The sequence below is a fragment of the Micropterus dolomieu genome, linkage group LG17 (genome assembly GCF_021292245.1).
Source record: "Micropterus dolomieu isolate WLL.071019.BEF.003 ecotype Adirondacks linkage group LG17, ASM2129224v1, whole genome shotgun sequence".
NCBI lineage: Eukaryota > Metazoa > Chordata > Actinopteri > Centrarchiformes > Centrarchidae > Micropterus > Micropterus dolomieu.
The window spans coordinates 24260838-24285898 of record NC_060166.1 but is presented as its reverse complement, the minus strand read 5'-3'; the positions used below and the strand labels follow the sequence as shown (position 1 = coordinate 24285898).

The 25061-nt window shown below is 40.1% G+C and overlaps 2 protein-coding genes across 5 annotated transcripts in view; both read right to left on the bottom strand.

Moving 5' to 3' along the window:
- Positions 1-22507, bottom strand: part of ppp1r37 (protein phosphatase 1, regulatory subunit 37) — a 47803-nt gene extending 25296 nt beyond the window's left edge. For 2 of the 4 annotated variants that reach the window (XM_046073031.1, XM_046073032.1), the window contains exons 1-2: positions 20711-22507; positions 2017-2114 (exon numbers count right to left, since the gene is read on the bottom strand). In XM_046073031.1, coding sequence (XP_045928987.1) covers positions 2017-2114; positions 20711-21461 — 849 coding nt within the window. In that variant the 5' untranslated portion in view covers positions 21462-22507. The remainder of the gene's footprint in view (positions 1-2016; positions 2115-20710) is intronic. The other 2 variants (XM_046073033.1, XM_046073034.1) reach the window with 2 other exon arrangements.
- A 1412-nt stretch (positions 22508-23919) lies between these two features.
- LOC123985852 (histone H2A-like) lies at positions 23920-24727 on the bottom strand. Its single transcript, XM_046073773.1, has 2 exons — positions 24568-24727; positions 23920-24404 (listed from the first exon to the last, which is right to left on the bottom strand). Exon 2 carries the CDS (start codon positions 24395-24397, stop codon positions 23981-23983), a length of 417 nt encoding a protein of 138 aa, XP_045929729.1. The 5' UTR covers positions 24398-24404; positions 24568-24727; the 3' UTR covers positions 23920-23980.
- Between the last annotated feature and the right edge of the window lie 334 nt (positions 24728-25061).

Below are 25061 nucleotides of genomic sequence, written 5' to 3'. Positions count from 1 at the left end.
AGATCAAACACATGCACCAATTCACATACAAAGGCACGAGGTTGGCAGAAATATAAAACCAGCCCTGAAGCTTCCCCCGCTAGATTTGAAGAACTCCTTATGTAAAGGGATTATGGGACACATGACTGTGCTGGCTAACCCACAAGGGAAGGCAGAAAAAAAAAAAGACATGAAACACTTCTCTGCCTGTTGGGAGTAACAAGCACTCTTATTGAAATAGGAAAAAGGCCCACCTCTACTGGATCCTATCATAGCTCTTGTCTAGACTCATACCTTGGTGCGCCCACAAACCACATTAACAGGCTTTTGAAGTGTTTTTTTTTTTTTTACCACTAGAAGAAAAGGATAAGGATGTAATTCTTGGACCAAAATCTTGTTCAGCCTCACGAACAGGAACCTTCAAAATTACAAAGACCTTTCGGGTGGAGCTACCAGGACTTCCTAACTGTTCCCAGCCAGCTTGTCCAGTTCCTTGCACCACAGTGCAGCCCAGCGCTGCCACAACCGGACTAGTTCCTATTATTATATATGTTGCCTTATGAGGATGAAGTTATTTGTTCCCCAGCGGTTTTGAACTTGCACACCATCTACACTCCCAGGCTCTTGTCATGGCCTCGGCCGGCGCCCACCCCACGTGACTAACTCCATTCAGTGTTTTGCATGCATGTAAAGTACAATGTGTGATCCTCTGTGTGAAATTGGTCCCGACGAGAAGACGTTGCCCATTGTACTTCCTGGTTGCCCAGTCCAGTGTTTGGCGGTAGATTCCAGATTCCATCTTTTGATGATAAGACACATTCGTTCAATGGCTCACTGAACATTTAGACTATTATTTTATCAATACGGTAATGTGATGAGGCCAAATACAGATTATTATATGTCAAGACATCATTTTGACTATTGATTAATTTGCAGATGATTTTCTTGATTAATCGTTTAAACAATCTGTCTATAAAATGCCCGTCATTTTCTAAATCCCAAGTTGATGTCTTCAAATTGCTTGTCTTTGTGACCAGTCCAAAACCCATAGAACATATAATAAGACAAAGAAAATCACCAAATATTAATATCTGACAAGCTAGAACCAATGATTTTTTTGTAATTAAAAAAATTTGACAATAATGTGCGTTCGCACATCATTACAAAAACACAAGTTCAACTTTCAGCTTCATCATGTGTTCCAAAATACACAATTTGCTTGTCTTTTGGGTGAGAAGCTGGTGAGGGATCACATCCTTGTGACTGTACTTGCGGTTTGCTGGGTTATCTGTAGGGTGAACTACGGGGTTAGCACCAACTTTTGGGCACATTATGCTCTCCCGATGAAGCTTTTGCCATAAAAAAGCAGCCGCTGGCAGCTTCATACTTCATGACAGCAGTGTTTGCGGTGACAAGGACTGTGTTACAGGGGAATTGGCCACATCAAATTGGAATGAAAAGGGGGTAAAACGCAGGAGCTCAGCTGGCTGGGGTTGTGATGACTTTCCACTATGCCAAGGGATTTAAGAGGGGATTATGACGTTCTACTAGAGGTGGCAAATAACATAAGTAGCAATGGCACTTGTCATTCATCACTTATTCCTCATTGAGTGAATTAAAATGTTCCTTTCCCAACAGCAGACAAATTAAGTTATACCTATTAATCGAAGTACACCTAGCTAAAAGTCTAATGCAAATGTCCTGCAATAAACCGTACCTAATGTTCATGATCATTTTGGAGGCTGTAGTTAGTGGTTCTGTTTTACATTGTTTGTTATTTAGCCTACTGTCATTGTAAAAAAAAACAAACAAAATAAAACAGTAGCCTTCAAAATGACCATGAGGCTCAACACCTTTCTAAAACAGTTTCAACAAAAAGGTTGGGTTTATGTCAGGACTTTTGTATTAGACTGCATTAGTTTTAGCTAGGTGTACCTAACAAAGTGGCAGCTGAGTGTATGTTGTCAGTATTAGGTCAGCTGTAAGTGTCCATGTGATGTGTCTGTTCATCTGTGTTTGTGTTTAGTTGAACCTCACCTGTATCTGTTTGAGCACTTTGGGTATGGGTTTACAGTTGAGTTTCTGACAGGCCTGTTTGTAGGAAGAGAGGATCTCCTCCACCGTCACATTCTGAGCTGCAAAACACAGAAAATGAAAAAGTCAGGTCAGGGTTGCTTTATTGCTTTGTTTCTTTCAGTCACTCTCTAGGGGGGAAACACACTTGCTGAAGGACACGCAGGAAAGAATCAGACTGAGTGAAAAAAAATTGATCATGTTTTTTCTCCACATGCTTTAATATTGTCCGATATCTATTGATAGTAGGGTTGGGTATCGTTTAAAATTTTACGATACCAGTACCAAGACCAGTACCCTTAAAGTGATATAGCAGTGTAGCCATAGTAGTGGATTGGTAGCCTATTATTATTTTTAGTTGTTGTTTTGGACAAGCAAGGTTATCCATTTTATTTTTTTCTTGTTTCAAATAACTGTTACATAAAAGTCTTGGGAAATTGTATCTGATCGGTCCTCAACTTAATTAGGTCATCCTCACGGGTAGTATTGGTCCATAAGGGAAAAGACTACAGAGCTTGCAATTTTTTTTATATTTGAATGGAGAGGGGAGGAGTGAAATAGTTTAGTAACCAAATACGTTGTAGGAAACAAATTCAAGTTAATTCTTTGACGTGTGTTGAAAGTAAACAATGGAAAATTATTTTGTTAACTTTCGATCTATAAACTGATTTGAAAGATCTCTGCTAGTGCTTTTTCCTTCAGTAGTGATTCGCAAACGTTCTCCAAAAACGACAGTCAGAAGTATAACACGAGTAAGGAGTCTGTTTAAACAAGTCACTTAACTACACTAAAGACTCTAAAGCAGCAAACAGATAAAAAGAGAGGCTGCACGTCCTGCCAATCAAACCAACTACACCTGAAGCAGCTGCAGCCGGAGTGAGTAAAATCAGCTGATCGCTGCTGCGCCACAAATGCGATTAATTGAGGTGATGGAATGGTTACAAAAAGTATCAACTGAAGTACTGGTTTGACTAGAGACGTTTCAATTCTACTCGATACGGGCTGTCGATACCATAAAGGCATCGAGAAGCGATAACCATTCCTAATCTATGGTCTTTGTTTAATATATTTGTATTTATTTTTATTTCTGAATAATATAGCTGCAAAACGGACACTTGGCTACATTCATCAATGCTACTAATTAACAATGAATTTGGTTTCCAATAGGGATGCACAATTTGGAGAAAAAGTCTATGTAGCGATTATTTTGGACAATATTAGAATGTAATGGAACAAATGTTACTATGAGTCTACTTGCTAGATTATCAAGGAAAATCCAAAATGTGTATTGCTCAACTCAAACAAAAGTTAAATGAGCAAGGAGCAACGAGCAGAAAAAAGGAGGTATTGTTCTTTGTAGTGTGTATGCGGGTTAGCCACCACTGCCATCCCAGACTGGGCTACTGTAACTCCAGTCAGATGACTGCACAACATTCAAATCCACTGTTCTGGCTGAGAGACTCTGCTGAGAGATGAGGTGAGGCACTCAGGCAAAGAAAAAAACATAATGACAGAAGTGAAGAAAAACAAATGGGGGAAAAAAATGCATATGTGCAGGAATTCAGAAAGATCATGACGTAAAATTAGATTAACACAAATAGTATGATGTTTATATGTATGTATACAGGCAAATATATTTGTTATATTGCGTGCTGATCCAGACAGAAACTGCACCTATGATCCTGCTGTACTAACAGCACTGTACAAACACATGGGGCTGGTGTCTCTCTCTCTCTCTGTGTGTGTGTGTGTGTCTGACTTTGTGCTGCAATCAGCATTTTGACTTCTCTCGCCAAGGTGAGAATCAGTCCGCTCCCCTTTTCAGTTGCCTCATCTCTTCTCATCGTTGTCTCCCACAGTTGCCCACCCATTTGTACAAGGCGGTGACAGAACAAACTGGACTAACCAGCATTACTAAAATATCTTTCCATTTAAATAAATAGTTTCAGCATTGCCCTGGAGGTGAACACCATGCATTGCACAGATTCTGACATGGCTCCCTGAAAGTAGTCACATTGAAACCTGCTAATAATGATGAGGTATGGGACGTTGCTGGCTTGGAGTGTAGCAGCACCAATAGCCAACAGATTTGGATGGATGGATCTGTACGTCTAAGCACAGGTCAGAATGAATAACCTGCCGGTGGGACAAAGAGCCAGTTGAAAAACAGCATTAAACAGCTATGCATGTCTGACCAACTGTTTTATTCACCATCCCAATGAAACGTACATACCTCAGGCTGAAAATAGTACAAGAGACTGAGTCCGAGGTAACGCTGTGTGTGTGTGTGTGTGTGTGTGTGTGTGTGTGTGTGTGTGTGTGTGTGTGTGTGTGTGTGTGTGTGTGTGTGTGTGTGTGTGTGAGAGAGAGAGTAAATGAAAGAGCCATGAATATAATGACATCTTTTACTTGTTTTGAGAACCGAACAGCCATTCAAACTGAAACCAGTTGATGTTCTGGCCCTAGTACATAGGCAACTGAATTTACAATTTACATGCACAGACATAAACTCACACTACTAAAGCCTACCCTATATAATGCAATCCTCGTCACTGCTAACTCTGTAACATTATAAGACAGCTGTATTACCTGACGGCAAAGAGCTTTAGCAGAAGCGTGTAGCATGCTGGAGGTTCATGCAAAGCCTTCCAGTTCCTCCCTCCACTCCTCAGGCATGACCAACCAGTGGGAATCACTGGTTCTTTAAACCTGCGATCACAGCTAATTTTGTTTGTTGACCACATGACCAAGCCAGTGGTTTTGCTATCGGGAATCGAACCCTGGTACTTTGTGGTGGTGGTGGATGGGAGCTTCAATCCTGTCCAACCCATGTGCTCTTAACAAATTTCCTCACACTAATTACTGCTGCAGTGTAGCCAAAACCACTTGCAGCACAGCACTGCTGTTAAATACAGAACAGAGTCCATGTTTGTACGAGGACGGCCTTTCATTAACTTCAAGTCTTCACTTCAGTCACATCAATAGTTCATGCAAACCTACACACTCCTGCTAGGTTACAGAGGAAACTGCATGCAAAGCACTGAGAGGTCTATTTAATTAGCTCTTTAAATCAATTACATTACACATTCTTACTTTTAAAATGTCAGTTTAAACTAAAATGTAGTTAATATAAACATCTGACTCAGGCAGCATCTAGACTGAAGATGCCCCGTGGATGGGAGGCGAAACCTCTTCAAGTATCTTCAACCACATTCAAAATGCCCTTGATTTTCACCTTCCTTGGATTACTACGTCCTGGATGACTGAGAATCTTCACAAATAGCAAGTGTGAAATCTCTCTAAACTGTTGACCCCTTGTTTTTAGCTCCCTCCATGCTATGTTGGCTCTCCTAGCATAATGTTTGGGTCTACTGGCGCACAGCTGACACATCGCATAGTAGTGTTATCGATACTGGAATTTCAACTTTGATACAATACCTTGAAAAATATCGATAACATTTCCCATACCTCTGGGGAAAATTGACACAACCTTTATTTAATTACTGAATTTAATTACTAAATTATCTAATCCACTCATCTTGGAAATTAAAGAACGTTATTAGTACTGTGTGTTTATCCTGACAGCATCAGTTAATTTACTTTTGACCTTAGTCAAGTGTTTTCTTATCAGCTGAAACTCTGCCGTCTGAGATTCCTCAGGTCTGATAGCTCTGAGGGGGATTAGCTTAGCTTTGAGAATTACAAATGTCTGTTGGGCCAACAACAGGACAACTAGCTTATAAACAACAGTTTACTAGGCCATCTTGTTCAATACTTCAGTGACGTTGAAAGGGGAGACGTCTCCAACCTCTAGAGATTCTTTATAGAGGTCAGAGTGTCAGTCCTGCATTGCTCAAGTGGTTGTGTTAGCACCTTTCGTTAGCACTGCTCTGTGGCATTGCTTGTATACTTTGCCAGCATCCAATCACAAGTGATGATTCCTAGCCAATCACAGCACAGTAGGGCGTGAGCGGTCAAAACTCTCTACTCGGCATGTGTATTCTCCATAGACTAGGTAGGTATTCTCGCAATCGAGAGAAGAGATTGTCAATGTATTTTCAGTATTGATACTGTGGAAAATGAATATTAAAACAGTTAAAAATACTCAGAATTAGGGTTCGACCAAGAATCGGTTTGGCCGATTATCGGTGCATTTTTCCAGTAATCTGCATCAGTAATTTTAAAAAAAGTGTGCTCCTTTGGCTCTGATTCAGCATTCATTCATTCTCTGTGATAGCTTAAGCCCACAGAGTGGTGAGTAAATGTCCCGCCCGCAGTACTAGCTGATTGGTTACAAGTCACGAATAATAATCAACACTGACTATTGTGCGGAAGTAGCCAATAGAGCGAGAGCCATCACGCTGCAGCCCCTCCCCTCCCGTCTCAGCAGAGCTCCGCATACACACACGCGGAACGAGGTGAGCAGAGATCGGTTTAGATTACACCAGTTAACCATAACTACGATCGTTAACAGCAAAACCAGCAGTAGTACTAGTAAAAGGTTGCATCAGTACAACAAGCAGGAACGTGTACAAAGCGATATTATAATCTGCTCTGTCTCATCCACCGTAGCTGTGTTTTGGTTTTACACAAGAACATGTGCTAGCTTGGCTAATCGCTAGTTTGTCAAAAACAAGCTACTGAAATGAAATGTCTCGGTCTGTAGCCTGTTTAGCTGAGATGCTACGTACCTTAAAATTTAGCAAATCCTTGTAAATTCAGTTGCTTGTTGAGAGAAACCAGCTCCTCTCTACCAGCAGAAGCAGAGGGAGGAGGAGGAGGAACAACTGACTGACTGACTGACTGATGTCTTTACTCAGTGTATAAACTAAACTTTACTCATTATTTTGATGTCAAGAATTAAGTTTATTTTACATGTTCCATTAGTTTCCAGTGAGAAACTGATTTTATATAGTGACTCTGCTGCTGTAAATTACTTTTGTTGCTGCTCTGAAAACAGTTAGTTATAATAAAATGTTAAATTTGATTACTGTTATGAATTTATTCTTTTAATGAGATTTTTAAAAGGTAATTATTTAGTAATGAAAAGCAAATAAGAATATAGATAAAGAACAGAACAAATAAATAGCATCAATAAAATAAAATTAATACAATATAAATGGCAGCAGGTAAAGACAAAGTTTGATAATTTATCACTCATAGTTAACAAGTCCATCTCTGGGATGGATCTCTAATTCATTTAATTTACTATTTATAAAGATTAAACATTACGATTAACTGTAATCTTCTTATTTTCAATAAAGTTCTGTGATGGAGTTTGTTATTCTAAATTATGACACCAAGATTAAAAAGTTTACAGCAAATGTATATCGGTTCCAAAAATTGGTCATCGGTCTAATTGGTTACTAATAATCTGTATTGGGATCGGCCCGGAAAAAACTATATTTTTGACAACACTACTTTGTGCTACGTGCGTATTACACTGAATACATCGACCCCTCATCACTGATACCTGCTCTCTCTAGTATTGGATTGGTGCATCTCGAGGCCTTTATTTTTTATTTTATGTTTATTTGACAGGGATTTTACAGAGACCTTAGTCAAGTAAAGAGGTGGCACATTTTAAAATAAGTTTCCCTCTTTTCCAACATTGTGATGGGTTTCTTTCAGAGAGGATCTGACTTTCTCCTTTGGTGTAAAGTAGTCCGTTATTTAAAAAGCATGTTATTAACTTGCTGTGGTGGGTTCAATGTGAGGCTCTTCAGTATTTATGCCCACTTTAGCTTCCAGGATTTTCTTGGTAGGTAATGCAGTTTTTATATTCTTAAAATCAGTTTTAATAAAGGGCCAATCACTTAATCTGAATTTACATTTGTTCTTTATCTACAAAAAAAGTATCTGGACACAGAACTGTGGATTTAACGTGAACGCTTCTGCTACCAGTGTGCGAGACTCTTGTAAATTTGTACAGAACAGTGTGTGCATTCCAGTCAACACTGTGTCCTTGAAAAAAGTGTTATTGTACAGAGTCGCTGCGGAGCAAGCCTGTGTGTAAACACTTCCTGAGGGAAAGGTGGGGTTTGGGGTGGAAGTGGGGAGGGTCCCATGCTTACTACACAGCATTTTCACATATAGCTCTATAGAGACTGAATAAAAAAAAAAGAAAAAAAAAAAAGAACATTGCTATATTTGTTTGAATGAAAAATAACAATTACTGTGCTCAAAAGCAAAGAGCAGTGTCAGGAAGCAGAAAAATAAAAACAGTAAGTAGGAAATGAAAAAGAGACCAAGAAAAAGAAAGAAAACCAGTAAACAGAGCGACTCAGGAGTCAAATGCTCGGTGTAAAATAGACGCAAGATATCTGAACTTCAGCCCTGCAAGATCATTAAGAGCTGAGCTACAGCTGCTGCCTGCATTTCTGCTTGCTCTGTCTTTGTTTTATTGCACTCCCTCCAGTGCTGCTGGTACATGCAGGAGGGAGTGGCGATGAGGAGGTACGCAGAAGGGGGAGAGAGGGAGGGGAAACGACTACTCCAAACAACATCTTTGAAAACCACGCTAGGAGGAAGCAGAGAGGTGATGATATGCACAGTCAAAAAAGGGAAGGGCAGCCACTTTTTAAAGACACATTGGATTGAGATTTCAGGCGTGGAGGGGACAGGAGAGGAGAAAGAGACAAAAGACTGCAGAAGACCGTCCATTTCTGCTTTTAGAGAATCTACTAAATGACATAAACAGACAGCACGCCCCTTCTCTCCATGTTATTGTTGTTGGCCACTGTTCAACAACAGCTCAAGCTTGTGAGCGGAAAAAAAAAAACCCAGGATGCTGCTACAACAGCATCTAGCTTGCTGACTCAGATCAACAAAGGTAAATTGAGCACTGTGGACTTCATGGTTGATGAAGGGTTCTTGACCAGATTTAGCCTTTAGTGAAGCAAACATTTTAAACAATGTTATCAGCTGGCTCTATAATGCAACATGGAAAAATAATACTATACTGAAATTAATAACCATGTGACTCAGACTAACATTTACCTGTTTACAGTTTATCATTATTTATTCCTCAATTTTATAATTCAGTAGCTGTTCAAATTCCACCTACCTCATGTAAATAATAACACCTGCACATATTCATTCCAGCATCCTTTCCTGCTCCGTTGCGCTATTCTCTTGTTGTCTACAAATGTTGTCTCTGTTTGTGGTGTGTGTATGTACTGTACACCAGAGTCAAATCCCTCTACCTGGCCATTCAAACTGATTGATTTAAAAATTGTTGATTTAAAAATGTTGTCATTTGACAACTCTCGCTCTATGTAAATTGTTTTCCTCATTTCTAACCCTCACATACTTGCCCTTGTGATTTAGATAGAGTTGAAGGTAGTCAAAAGCAAATCAGTGCAATCATTACAGAATATCTGAAAATCAATTTGGCATAATCTAGTTTGTTGGAGTATCTCAGTCTAGTGCAAACCGTGTCTGTTTCAAGTCTATAACAAGTGATGGCTCTATTGCATCTTTGTTACACTACACAGTCAGCTGGATTGGTATCTTGGGACAAGGAAAAACTGCAGGCTACCTGCCATAAATTATGAATCAATTACTTAATCTAAGCAACAGGCAGAGCTGCAATAAGTATGGGCACATACAGAGGAGAGAGCTGTACTTACAGTAAGTCAATGCTTTCTAAAGAAAACTATGGCATAGTGGTGGATGATAGGGCTAAAATCCGCTATTACGGTATGTCATTTTATATCATGGTGACAGCATATATCATACAGCGGTTCTGAAAATTCAAATAAAAAGTGTTTTAAATAACCATACTTTACTCATCACACTTGATGATGCCTCCTGCTCTGTATAAACAATTTCTCACTCCTCCTCCATGTTTTCTTGTCACTCTTTTCTTCTGCCCTTTTCATGACATCTCTCACGTGATGTGAGAACACAGTAAGCAGTCCTGCACCCCAAATCACGTTACCTTGTGAGGCAGCTGGACACGCAAGATCACGTGAGAATCCAGCCCCGATAGGCTACATAGCCTGTCCTCAATATACAGCAGAGACACTAAGGAATGGCTCCTGTGGAGAAAATAGTATTCCCAAAACTCTACCAGTGAACACATTTCTACCGTCACATGGTATATACTGTAATATTGCCCAACCCTAGTAAGGCATTGTATGTAACCAGTCAGCTAAACCTGCTACTTCACTTCCACACCTTAACGGTACTGGAGCTATGAAGCACAAGGTGAGGTCAAGGTTTCTATTAAAAATGTAACACGTGATTTTACTTCTAAATGGCAGGCAGGCAGGCAAACTTCAAACAAGAGGGTTAATCTCAGTATGAATGTTATGTACAAACTACAGTATTTGTCACATTTTGATTGTTAAAAGTAAATCAGCATGGGGAATGCAAGTATGCTAAAATTACTGATAATTTCACCACCAAAACTGCTCTGCATTTTAGCCTGTACTTAGTATTCAAGTCATAAATTCACCTGAAAAGAATCTGATCACATCAACTTGTGATAACTATCCACGTACTTCCAACAGATTATTTTGGGCTTTACCTTTATTCCCCATATATTTTAACCTCTATGGGCAACACCTTGTGGTATAATGGAATTGAATACATCCATCGATTTTCTCAACTGCTTAACCTGTCTCGGAGTCAGGTTTCAGGGAGCTGGAACCAATCCCAATATACACTGGACAGGTCACCAGTCTTTGAAGCTGCCAGTATACGTCAGAACTGCGTGTAGGACATTAAAGAAAAAACACTTCTCCCTCACCTTTGACATCAGCACAGGGAGGGCTGTGTTCGATAATTTCTTTACACAACTACTTCTGTCACCTTTTGTGTTTACAATAGAGTACAACAATACGATCACCGCTCAGGTATAGTGTGTCTGAAAATGTCCTTATATTTAAACATTAACCTGTCTCACTCTCAGTGAAGGTGAGGCATTGCCTTACCCAGTACTAGCCATGTCAAGGCTGTGGAGTATTTTATAAAGTAATGTAATTTCCTTGATTACAACAAACATATTGTTTAGTTCATGGTTATGATACCAACTAACGCATCATCGTTTTCATGAAACAAATTCACCCTTCAATCCAGTAGACACTACTTGACGAGTGTTAAACAGATGATAATTAAACAACTCGGAACTTATTTCATTAAGCGGTTTTACTTTTAATAATGTTATCTTATTAAATGCTACCAGTTCTTCATATCAACTTATCAATTTAACACTGTGCTATTTATTTTTGACTGACTAAAAATTTGACTAAAAATACAAGACTTCTCTTCTCCTTTGTATCTGCACAACATCATAACATCGTTGCAGTCAAAGCCTCATCCACCGCCCACAGAAGGTCAAAACAGACTGACCCACAGAGTGCCCACAGTGTGAGTGTGGGCTTTAGTACCAGACCCAGTTTGAGATAATCTTACTGGGAAGAGGAGTGGACTGGCGTATGAATGCTCGCTAAACTGTTATCACCACAAAAAGGATGCATTTGAGATATGTAAACCTTTGTAAAGGTTTACACTTTTTACGAAAGGCTACCTTTGAAGGAAGGGCAAGAAACTATCCGTTGCATAATAAAGCAACGTAATCAGGGTACAGAAAACCAAATGAATACACGTATAGGTAGCATACAACTTGCGGCATTTCCTAGTGTTTGTATAATGGTTAAATTGGAAAAAGAAGGGAGGAAATAGGACTGTGAGGATCGTAAAGAGTTTGTGAAGGAAAGTTTTCATTCACACCTGGCCAGTTTCTGCATAAAGCAGCAAAACCATCAGATTTCTACTTAAGCAAAGTTACAAAGAAATTTCCCTTTCTCTAAACTTCTGAGAAAAGCGTCCCACTGCTTTAAGACTTTTTGAGCAACATCTAACTATTTTATTATGATGGTCTTTGGAAGTACTTGATGTTGCCAAACCTTTAGGGCCTGTAAAAACATGTGATCCTTAGCTTTCAAGGTGCTGAAAAAGAGCTAGCACTCACCTATCAAGAAGGTGCTGTCAAATGAAGGCACTGAATAAATATACAACCATCATCTTGACACAAAATCATCCAATGCCAGCTCTTGCTCAACATTTGGAGAACAAATGATCATTTCAGAGATGCTGTTTAGTGCACAGAATCAAGGATAACTACAGAGTAAGGTTATCTGTATTGTTGAGAAAGCATTCAAATGAAGTCTGACCCAATTTCTGTACGTATGTCAAAGTTTGTTTATCCTCCTTGGCCTTGCCTTCCCCTCATTGCTCACCCTTATTCTTTGTCTGTCTGACAAGAAAACAAAGAGAAAACACACACAGACTACAACTGCTGTGCTTTCTCCCATCACTTCAATAACAATGAGGAAATAAGCAAAAAAAATGTGTGTGTGAGTGTGCAGAGGAAGACGCGACACTATTTGCAGAGACAGACAGACGACAGAGAGACTTGGCACAAAGATAGGATTCCACTGAAAATGTACGACCTGGATAATGTCTTACAACTTCTGTTTGACTGGTCTGCACACACTAATTCTAGTTAAGAATTAGACAGCATAATCTGTATGTTAAGAGCTTCAGAAACTGTTCAGCACTGACTGGGAATGTGGGGAAGACTGTACCAGCATCAGAGAACCTACTGGAAATAAACACCTGACCTGCTGTCTGAAGCTGCATGGACAGCAGGGGGTTCGACACAGAATAATATGAAGTTACATAACAACAAACTAAGAGGGAGGGCGACTGTGGTGGGAAAAGGTAGCAGCGTGTTGACTGACCTAGTTTTTACTTGGACAAATTGTTATGCAGCAGCTAATACTACCATACAACAACTGACAACCAATCCTCTGGAAGGATTAGCACACCGACAGGAGGGAAAACTAAATACTTAAATTATAGGAAGTGTGAGGTTGCTGGAAAGTAATGGTCATCTTGAATTGATCATTTAAACATCATTTATCAAGTTAGAACGTCTGTAATGAAAGGAAACAAACCAAAAAAATGATTCCCAGCAGTTCAAAAAAGGTGCTCCAGTAGAGAAGATTGAACACAGAGTACTTAGCAACACGTGGAGGCCAGGTGTCCAACTGGCAGCACTTTAAAGTTTAATCCACTGTATTTCAGCTGATGGCCAACAACTTCAGGCAATTGCTCTATTGACTGAAGGGTGGTTTGCACTGTCAGATGAAAATCTTGCATATTTAAAATGCTTGCTTAAACGTTTGACATTTATTATCAGCTCAATTTATCTTGTAGATGGTTTCAAAGGCCCAAGAATTTGGGAAAATTCAAACCAACTAAGTGTGTGTTCCTACTCTATCGGCTAATAAAGTCTTTTTTCCTCTCTGTTTTAGCCTGAAGTCCACACCACATGCCTGTGTTTTATACACTTTTGAACAGGATCTCTAGTATGGGTAAATCAGAAAACACAGGCTCTGCGTTTTAGCTTGGGTGAGGAAAACAATGGCATACACTCCACTCCCAGTTTATTACACCTAGCTAAAACTAATGCAGTGTAATACAACAGTCCTGCAATAATCCTCCCTCCATGAAGGTTATAATGTTCAGCTTTTGCTGAAACAACTTTATAATCATTTGAGGTTTATGGTGCTGTTGAATTGTTTTGCATTAAACAAAAAGGTGTGTTATTTAGCCTACCCTCAATGATATAACTGAGGCGGACAAAAAAGTAAACAGAAACAGAAATACAATTCAACAGCATCACAAACTGCAGTTGGACTGAATTTAAGCCCAGTACAGGTGATCACAGAACAGGAGCAATCAAAAGGATAAACATAAAGAGGTTTTTTCGTTTCGTATTTCGACGGGTATCTAACTGACACATACTGGCATGTCATTTTCACACAAACAGCATTTGAAAATATAGCTGGGTCAGTTTGGACGCAGTCTAAAGCGAAAGCATGACAATCACTAAAATTTCGAGGTGAAGAGTTTTCACATGACAGCAGCAATATATGAAATAACATGCCAAGCCTTTGGGCGAGCGTCCAGAGATAGATGTGAGTGTGTTGGAGGTGGAACACAGAAGCGCTGCCAGCTCCTACTTAACATGCAAGTGCCAGCGTTCAAAATAGCCCCCCTCTCCCAGTCTCCAGTCCCGATTTCCTGCCATTTCACACTGCTGTGCTGTGGATGGTGACAGCAGCGTCATTCACACATGACAGCTGGCTGCCTTGCTGGTCAGAGGTGGGGTAGAAAGGCAGGGATGCTCCAGAGCTCCGGATGACAGGACGGCAACAGTCGGTAAACACAGAGAGAAAAGAGCAGGAAGAGTTGTTGTTTTTTTTTTGTATGGAAGTTCCAAATAAAAGAAGAAAATAATCAAATGTAATGAAGTACGGTATGGTTATTTTAGACCATTTCTGATATGTACCATGATAGAACATTTTGGCCATATTGCCCACCCCTATCCACAACTGGCTTTCACGTTCTTGCACTCATAATGCAGGATTTTGCAGTATTTTGGTTTGTGTGTTTGCACATTACTGTAGACACACCAACTACAGCTGAACAGCGTATGATATCACAATATGTCTATATTGAATTCATGCCTTTAGCAGTGTAAGACATAACTGTGCATAGACCGTAGCCTCTCTCTCTCTGTATAATAAATTATGGTGATGATTAAAACAAAACCAGAGCAGCCATTTTAAACTATCTCCCACATACAACCAGGCCTGTGTTTGAGAGCGAGTGAAAGCTGCCGCACCAGATGGAGAGTCACATTTTGAGCAAACAACAGTTATATGCTCTATTTTTACATGGAGGGGGCATTTTGTGCGATGTAGGTATTATTTGTCACTTCCAGCCTCCTCAAGACTGATAAGAGCAAGGAATTCCTGTTTGACGAGGACAGAAAAACTAAGACTGGCTGACACTGGTATCCTCAAAGTCTATTCTACCATTTACTGTCAATCCACAGCTTTGACGCTAAAATTACCATGGTTTAGGGCTAAAGTGTAGGCAGACACAAAGTTAAAGGTCAGGGTTCATCCCAAAACAAACAGACTTCTTTCTCATACTTGCAAGACACACAAAAGGTGCGTGTAGTATAGACCAGCAGAAATGCATAATAGATGAAAACTAGAGCTAACCCAGAGGGCTGATATTATCAGCAGGTATCACAGACATTTCAGCTTCAGCGTGTATTGTTGGATGGAAAATAAATATCCCAACACAGAAGAAGTGCAATTTGGAAAATGTGTCATTACATAGTTAATCTAGCCGACGGCAATGTTTACAATACTTTGAAACACCTGAGTAGCAGTTTGACAGCTCAGCAGATGCCGGTGCCCAGTCTGCTGATAAAGAGGGAGGTACTAGTCCAGTTTTACTTGGTGTGAATACCAAGTTATTATCGAATATTTATGCTGTCATAGATTAGCCAGCTGCACACATATGTACACACTTCAAGGATACAGAAGTTATTAAATCAAACTGGATTTGGGTATACTTTCATTTTGTTTATGATGTTCTTCATAATTTAATAGCCCTGCATCTAAACCTTTGTTTTACAATGATTATGATTTTATTTTAAAAACTAAAACAAAATCATCAGCTCTAAAACTGTCAACACAAAACCCTGAACAAAGATACATGCAGAATGATAAATGTTTTAGTTTCATTAAAGAATTTTGCCTTATTGATGTTATTCTCCAGTGTTCACTATATCCGTACATTCTTTGCCACAGTGATAGCATAAACTATTTCTTCTCATGTCTTCATGGATAATCGGGTGTCAATGACACCTATGTGACCTCTAGCATCATCAGCTGACATTTAACAACATTAACTAGGCTGATTTAACACTCAAATATCTGCAGCCATATTGTTCCCAATAGGATGAAAAAGTATCTTTGTACACCTAAATGTAAAAAACATTTGTGTCAGAGGATTTAAAACATGGTCAACACACAATTGGCCTTATTAAATCCAGTGCTGCTCTGTCTGTAGCGCAAACTGAACGAACGTCTAGGTTTTCACACCCTTTGTTCATTCTGTGCTCTGAAAGCTTTGCTTATCACTATGTAACTTGGTCCACAGCCACAACACATAACATTTCATGGGTCACAGAGCCTCTAACAACCTGGTGCCAAGTGGGCCTTGGGTCTGATGACATGAGACGGAGAGCTGCACGTAGGCCAATGAGTTTGGTCGCTTGCAGGATAAACAGTCATTAATGTGAAGGAATTGTCTGCACTGCAAGTGGTAGGCTTTAACTTGTACATAACGCTGTATTGCAAATAAGTTATAGTACTGTAGTTTCTATGGTTGCTATGAAAAATCTTGCATCACGACTTCACAAAAGCAATCTCTCTCCATTTAAGAGTGACTGACTGATAAGTCAGATAAAATAAATGACTTAGCGCATGCCTCCAGTATGATCAGGTGCTTTTGTAATGACATGCTTTGCTGATATAAGCCCAAGCTGCACTCAAGACTGAATTGGCCTGCGAGGAGGAGAAGCAAAGGGAGCAGGGTAAGCAACACAGCATGTTGGGAAGTTCAGGAATCTCAGGATATGATGTAGTGTTTGCTCAGGCCTGGAGGGAAAGAAAAAGCGTCCCTCATGTCTCGACATGGAGAGGGGAAAGGAAAAAATACACATTATCTTACTCAGAACAAAATGACATTGAAATATTTTACTACTTCTCTTATTCTATTTAAGGGTATATCGACAAAATAAAACTCCTGAGTACAAGATTACAAAAGGTAGCTCCAAGAAGCACTACTTTTGTGTAAATTATAGCCTCACACATTGTATGCTAGCTGATACCACGAAACTGGACAACGTTAATTCTGGATAAATTAGAGTGCCATGGAAGAAATCGAAATTTGACACCTGTGCTGGCTGCTATTGTTCCCTGACTCTGTTCCCTCCTAAAACCCAAGGGTTTATTTTGAATGCCAGCTTTCTAGACTCCATTAAGTTAACTCCTGTTTAGAAACTCATTTCACGACAGCAATTAAACCAGCTGTATGTCCATCTCACAAATTCTTGCCTCTGCTCTTCCAGCAGTAACTGTGAACGGATGAGGCTGCCAGGCTCTGTGAGCGCAGGCTGTTGTGAACCTGACACTAGATCTGCGGACAAAACGTCTGGATGGATTATGGATGTGTTGTTGCACAGTGCTCATAACGAACCATGAGGAACCTTGGAGTTGAGATTCAGAAACATTTAATTTCCTGGACTTTGTCTCAGACACACACAGACAGATACAAACACACACATGGATAGCCTGTCCCATGTGCGAGCATGTCCTCAAGATAGACGTCGGCACAAGCAAGACAAAGGAAAAGACATCAAGGTGAACGTCAAAGGTTCAGGAAGTTCACCATTAACACACTAATGAAGGAGCAGATTCTGAAAACATGGTCTGAGTTATTTTTAAATTGAACACATCTGACATGTAACTCAGCAGCAATTGTGTATTACAACTCAAGCATATTACAGTTTTCAGGCATTCTTAGCTGTGAAAAAGATGTAAAGTGGGTGACTTTTTCTGAGTTATTAATATTTAACCTGAATTATCTTGAAAGTATTCCCAGTGACGTGAACTGGTTTCAGTATTTCTACCGTTTATGTTGTGACCGTTGTGAAGAAAGATAAAATAGTTGCCGCCATGATAACTTTCCAGGCTTGTAAACTCCTGCGAGTATTATAAACTGTTGTGCAATGCTTTGGTGCTTGATAAACTTTTAAGCGCATTAATCTGTTACTTTCCTTCTGGATCAGATTTCATATCTCACCAGACCCTACACAACACACCCCCGCCAAAGCAGCTCTCTGCATTGTTTTAACGCAGGGCTCATTTCAGTCTGAATGCCTTTAAAAGACGATTCTGATGGACGCTCTATGTTTGCAATTAACACAGACGCTGCAGCACTGGTTGCTCTGAGTTGCCTAATTCACGTTTGCTACGTCAATCAAAGAAATATGTGTATTTAAAAAATATTTTCTAAGTCGACTCACAATAACCCGTGCGGCTGTGTCAATCTCATCCACGCTTGTCGCATTTGCTTGTTGCCATTTGTCCTGGCTATGGTACAAGATTATGACGTCCCTCAATTCCACCTAGAAAGCTGGCTCTGTTGTTTTTCAAACGCAGGAAAACGGCTGTCAATGACCACAAGACATATTCAAATGGCTGAAAATTCAATGGTATGGAGGCAAGCTAGACCGTAGGAATGTATTAAATGTAAAACATTTAACAAGAACATCAAGATCATACTTGGGCTAAAAGCAACAAATGATATCAAATTTTTAGAGTTTGTGTTTTGTGAGTTAAAATTAACTCATTGCCTTCAAATGTCTGTCTATAGCTATATGGCACAATCTGTTGGACCTTTGGAACTTAAAACTACACATAAATGTCCAGTGATGAATAATTTGAGCCCACACTACAGTCATCTATATATTTCACCGTTTCACCAGTGCTACTTGCTTCATAATGTCCAAGACATTTTGGCTAAAGGCTCCTGCAGACTACACGACTTTCAGCGTCGGCCGATGGCCGTGCTGTTCTATGTGACTGATCGGTGAGAGGGGGTCACACACTACACGAGCTGACAAGGACTCTGTCACTCTGGGTGAAAGAATGGATTAGCACACGCATGTAGCAGGGATCAAGTGGGGTTTCACTAAAGGTGTCGCACGTCCAATTTACTATCAGACTAGCTGCTTGACGTGTGCGCGGTAAACTCATCCAGAAACATTCAGTAAAGCAACAGGGTTACGTGGCAAGTTGTAAGAGGCACGTGTGCTACAAAATGTGGGTAGAATTTAATTTAGTTCAACGTAGTTAAATGTGTGAGGATAAATTCAGAGGTCTTTCTGAGTGGCTGCCTGAACAATTGCAGGGTGTTACTAGAACAATTTATATATTCGGCTGAACGTGAAAAATTATTGTTCATACATGTTTACCTGGATGCTCACGTGCTTCTTTCTATCCCCCCCCTCCCCGGACATCTCGCATCACTGACCCTTGCCTTGGTCTGGCCTACATTTCTGGTTTTATGCGCTAGGAAAAAACAAAACCAAAAACAGGACTCTCACTGGCTTACTCTTAAACCCACAAAGGTCACAGAGACACTGTAAGGCCGGCAGTATATAGTCTGAATAAACACAAATTTGGCATCTTCTCAACTGCAGTAAACTTTGCAACTATGTCATCTCAGTACTGTGAGCAAACACCAGTTGTCTGTAGGTTTGCTTATTAAATGACATCCATTGTCCACACACCAGATGAAGGAGCCTGTGAGTCATGGTCGGTTCGCACATGACTCGCCAGTTCCTCCAAAAAATGAATTAAACATGAAAACCAAGCAGTATAACTCTAGAAGAACTAGACTGCAAAAGCATAATAAAAAAAGTCAAATAATCATCAATCAATAAAACAATCATTAAAGTAGAATCAGGCCTGGGAACAAAAGATAAAAAAAGCTCACTGGGACCTTCCTACCATTTCTTCTTTGGTTGGTGCCAAATTATCAATAAATAAAAAAATTCACAGTTACAGAAAAGCTATTCATCATGGCATTTAAAAAAAATTTAAACTTCATTTCAAATGTATTGAACCAATCTGAAGGTGAATTTAATCAAATTTAAAAAAAATTTTTTATATATATATATATATATATATATATATATATATATATATATTTGTTATTTTTTACATTATGCTTGATTATATTACTTATGCATGCACGCGATACATAAAAAAAAATTCATTGATCTGGACTGGTTTTGCACATACCTTACATAAAACACATATTTAGTGACGTAATGTAAAACTCTTTCTTACTTTTATTTATTTGTATACATTTGTATACAATATCTACTGTCTATTGTTGCTGAAGTGCTACATTTAGCTCCTGGGGATGAAGAAGTTTCATCTCCCCTAAATGTATGGCATTTATTGTAAACATTTGCATATTATTACATGGAAGATTACATTTAAAAAGGTGAAAAAGAAACATCTCATTTTGTTGTAACTTTACAGACTGGGATCCTTATACCAACACAGTAATGGCAGTGCCATATCCTGCATGAGCTTCCTTTGGATGTGTTTTCACTGCACAAACAGGAACCTATTGTGGTAAAATGGCACACCTCAAGGAGCGCTGGGATCCACTCACAATATATTGCATACACAACACATATTTAGATACATATGTGTACTTAGGCTGTTGGGGAGAAAGCCTAACTAAGCTATTATTTAAGTTATTTGACTATTTAAACTAAGAAATGAGCTTCTGTTTGAGAAAGGGGTGGGGGCACAGGTGCTGCCTGAGGACTAAACAGACCGTAGAGTGATCGTGCAAGTGATGACGAGCTTTGAAGAAAGACACAAAAGAACATTCCTCACACAGACACTCCTCTCATGTATCAGTGCCAAGATCCATCCACTCCAGTCACATTTTTAACTGACTACACATGGAATATGGACCATGACAAGGCATATTTTAAATCCAATCTTTGCAGAGTGAACAGCTTTTAAGGATATGGAGCTTGAGAAAAATGCCAATGTTAAAAGTCCTACGAGAATAAATCCTGACAAACCGTGTTGAACTAACATGTTCATACAGGTAGAATAGACAAGTAGAATTAATAGAAAGCCATTCACACAGACAGACATGCAGAAACAAATACACACAGTATTACCATGTCTCCAGGGGTCCTTGGGCTCTACTGCTCCAGAGATAATATCCTCATCTGAGGGAAACTTCACCCTTTTGCCACTTGGTTTGGGTTTATCATCCCCCTCCTCCACTGAGGGGTACAGTCCAGCCTGGTCTGTGGCAGAAGCTTCTGTGCTGCTTGTCTGGCTCATATTTGGCGGGCTCTCTGCCGAGTTGCGAGCTGGGACATCCTGAGATGTGGACTCTGAGTCTAAAGCATTGTCTGAGAATGAGCTGACGTTTGTCGACTCAGCCTCCAGCACCCCGCTCTCGTCAAGACTCAGATCAACACCTATGTCCATGTCCGCACCATCATCCCCTTTGTCCATGACACACTTGGTATCATTGTCCTTAAGATCTTTCATTTCCTCCACCCCAACAACGTCCTTGTGCTGCTCATCATTAGAAAAGATCAAGTCAGTTTGATTCACTACTGCAGGGGCGTCTTGGGCACTGCACTTTGTATTTCCATTGACCTCGTCAATTGCCAGTGTGTCTTGTGACTGGTAGTTATCCTCCTCAGCCGCCTGAAGGTTGTCAGTGAGCTGCGGCATCAGATATGCTTCGGAGGCCTCTGTGGGAACAGTGTTTGGTTTTTCTGTGTTACTGTCCGTCATCAGTTCTGAGATGCGGGGGGTGACCCCTTCTGTGTTGTTGGTAGTATTGTGATCATCATCCACATTGCTTTTTGTTTTGACATTGCACAAATCCAAACACTGCTCTTCGATACTCATGTTTTCATTTCCAGTGAAACTCGGTCTTTAACTGTGCCAGACAGCCTAGATATTGAGTTAAACAGTAACTAGGAACCAACTGACATGGATAAGCCTGTCTCTGGCCTTTGTCTCACAATAATATATGTAGATGTGCACCTATCCTGGTCCTTTATTCACCAAATTATATTAAAGTGCATTCATAAAATGAATTGTCACTTGTTTTCTGTACTGCGGGTGAATTAAAGTATAGTTTTCACAAACCTCAAATCACAAGTGACTTTGGCCCATCTTTAAAAATGGGCCAAAGTCACTTTCTTGTTTTAAAATATTAAAACAAGAAAAATATGATACCTGTGTGAAATAGATACCGTTTCAATAGTTATTTATATGCCAAACTAGACAACTTTACTCAACTATCACCCAGGTCACCACTTAAAAAAAGAAATCTGCCAACCGTGTCCTATTGCTCCAAATGGGAACCGAAGAAAGGCTCACCGGTCGTCAGCACATTGCCAGCAGTATTTTAAGGAACAGGACAGTCAATTGAAACGAACCAGCCACTCAGGGAGTCTCCATTATGCTAGCAAAGTCAGCTTACTGTCCGACACCAAACCGATTTATTTGCATGAATTTGACCGAGCTAATGTTCGCTAGCTTGCTAAAGTTCTTGCCCAAAAATGACGTCCAGGCCCGTGTAAGGTCGCATGCCTGCCTCTTTACGTGAGCCCGTGTGTTTCTCCCCTACAAAGTCCATTCTTCTGTGTCAAGACAAATATTTTTCCGGCTGTAGCTCTTGTCTCACCCTCTGTCGTGCTGCAACTCGGCTCGCATCACAACCATAGACCAGCAGCAGCCAGGAAAAAAACAGGCGTCACACTCCGAGTAGGGAGCATGTTTCCGCGGCTAACGTTAGCGCTAAGGAGCCGTGCCGAGGCTACACATGTCCAGTACTGATAGTCTTAATTATTAACAGATTATAAACATATTCTGACCGCACAGGTCTCGCAGGTATCTTCCTGTCCGGCAGAAGTAATATTACCACTCGCTAGCTTGTCCAACAACTGTTTGTTGTTCACACGTCTTACGTCAGCACGTCGTTATCCACAGGGGTACGTTCACCAGACGCAGTGTTACAGAGGGTTGCAAAAAATTAGTAAAGAAGGCACAGCTATTTGAAGACAGAGTTGTTTACTTTGATTGTAATCCACTCCAAACGATATAAATGATTTGATTGTTTTTGGACAAATATAATTATATATAATACATACTGTAATCAAAACATGTTTACCCAAATTTCGAAGTAATCTTTCCCCCCTGTCTGAGTTATGACAAGGATTCTTTGAAAGTAACTAGTAAAAGGTTTCAGGAATGTCTGAAACACAGGGCGATCTTTCTGCGAAACGTCACAGTTTCACTTTAATTTCAGTATGACATTTAAGTTGTGAAGTCTGTTTGCTTTTTTTTCAAGGAAACAGGAAAGTGTTAACTTTAACAAAAACAGTTCTTTAAATGCCCTTACCAGATAAACTCCCCAGTCAGCCACCAACATGCATGTTGGCTGGAGGAGTGTTTGAATGCTGGACCATTTAGTTGGGAGGCAGCTGTACTACATTTAAATAATTTGTGTACTATTGGACTCCTTCAGGGGTGTATGTTTTACAGGCAAGTTAAACCTACTAATTGTCAAGTTAGGACCTCTTATGCCCTTGCTTACTGGCAGGGTTGTAGTTAAAATATATAAGCTTGACCTACAGATTTGTTCAATACAGTGGTTGCACCTGTTGGCATGCTGTTTGAAGTCAGGATTTCAACACTCAAATGTTATCTTAATTCAAACATGGGCAACCCTTTAGTTTAGGGATACAGGTAAACCTTTGGACCTCATCTCCAGGTTTCTAATGCTAATATGCTATCAGGGTAATTGAGATACAAACGCAGTCAGCATTAGCCAGCCAGATTAGTTAAACTCAAATGTAATTTAAGCAAAAAAAGGGATGTCTGCCTCAAGTTATTGATACATGGCAGTATCTAGCACTTTTACAGTCATCTCTAGCCGCTGAGATGACTTCGGCAGACTTCTTCCCTACAAGATCATGAGCCTCACCAGTGTGCTCTGAATCATTGAGAATATTGGCCTGAGCACACTGAGTGCAGTCAGTATTGAAATCTTTATCGTGGGCAACATTCAAGATGGACTACACATTTTTAGTAGACTAGTAAACTTCATGACAGCTGACCATGTCATTTGAGGGTCAACTCAAATAGAAGCTCTGAATGTACAGCCTGCACACATTTGGATCACAGGAGCAAGACTAGGATCTGAAAATTTTAAAATCAAAAGCATGGTGCTTCCTTGGTCACAGGAGTAGGAAATTTAGCATTCAGAGATTTACCCAGCACTTTCCAGCTGCCACCAAGACACATGAGCCCCAGAATTAAAGCAGCTTCCCCAGTGCCAAGTCATACAAGCACAAGATACATTTAAAAGAAAAACACTTTAATACTTGATAAAATTTGTTGAACTTGTACATTCACAGTTAAAACTCTTGAGACTGAACATCTTTAGCAGATGCATCATCTCTGGGGGTTTTAGTCTTCTTGGGGAGAAGGCTTGCCTGGATGTTTGGGATGACGCCTCCATCCGAGATAGTGACCCCTGCCAGCAGTTTGTTGAGCTCTTCATCATTTTTTACTGCTAACAAGATGTGGCGAGGAGCGATGCGCTGCTTCTTGTTGTCACGGCTGGCATTTCCTGCCAGTTCTATGATCTCAGCGCAGAGGTACTCCAGGACGGCAGCAAGATACACAGCAGAGCCATTGCCAATGCGCTCAGCGTAGTGGCCCTTCTTCAGCAGCCTGTGGATGCGGCCCACTGGGAAAGTGATCCCTGCTCTGGACGACCGGGACAATGAAGACTTGGGTTTGGGCGCAGCTTTCTTCCCACGGCCAGACATCTTTGGTCTGATTTGATAACAGCAAAATTAGTCCAAATTGCAGTAACCACTACACTCCAGAGAGCAGCCTCTTAGAACATGTTTAAATAAGAGAGCCAACACCATCTTATAATGCACAATTACAAACTCATGCCTATTGAGGCACAACCACATCAAACTTTAACACTCACCAGTATTCTGCACTTGCTTCAAGTTGACACAGTGGCTTCACACTGAACCACAGACCACTTCTTTTATATGAGTCAGGCAGTAATTTGTTGATTGCCGACACCTGGCTCCTCACCGACAACATTATAGACTGTTTGATATCTCTCACATAAGTTGTACTGAGTGAAATTGTGGAGACTTTTGTTTCTTGATGCAGAGCTTTCCAGTGGAGTAATCTAATTAGCCAGATACCAAACACCTGTGTGAACGAATGTTGCGAGGGGGAAATCACTGCACAAAAAGTACCACTTGTAACCTTAAGATTTGTACACTGTGAGTGGCAGCAGGGATTATTAGCTGAACGTGATGATATACCAACCTCCCTGTCAATCAAAGATTAAGGCTCCAAAATTGTAACTGATGTTAGTTACATTTGAACACTTTAAGCAATTTCTTTAAATGTATAATAGGCAGTGATTACATGTAACTGATAATATCAAGTACTGCACTTACTTAC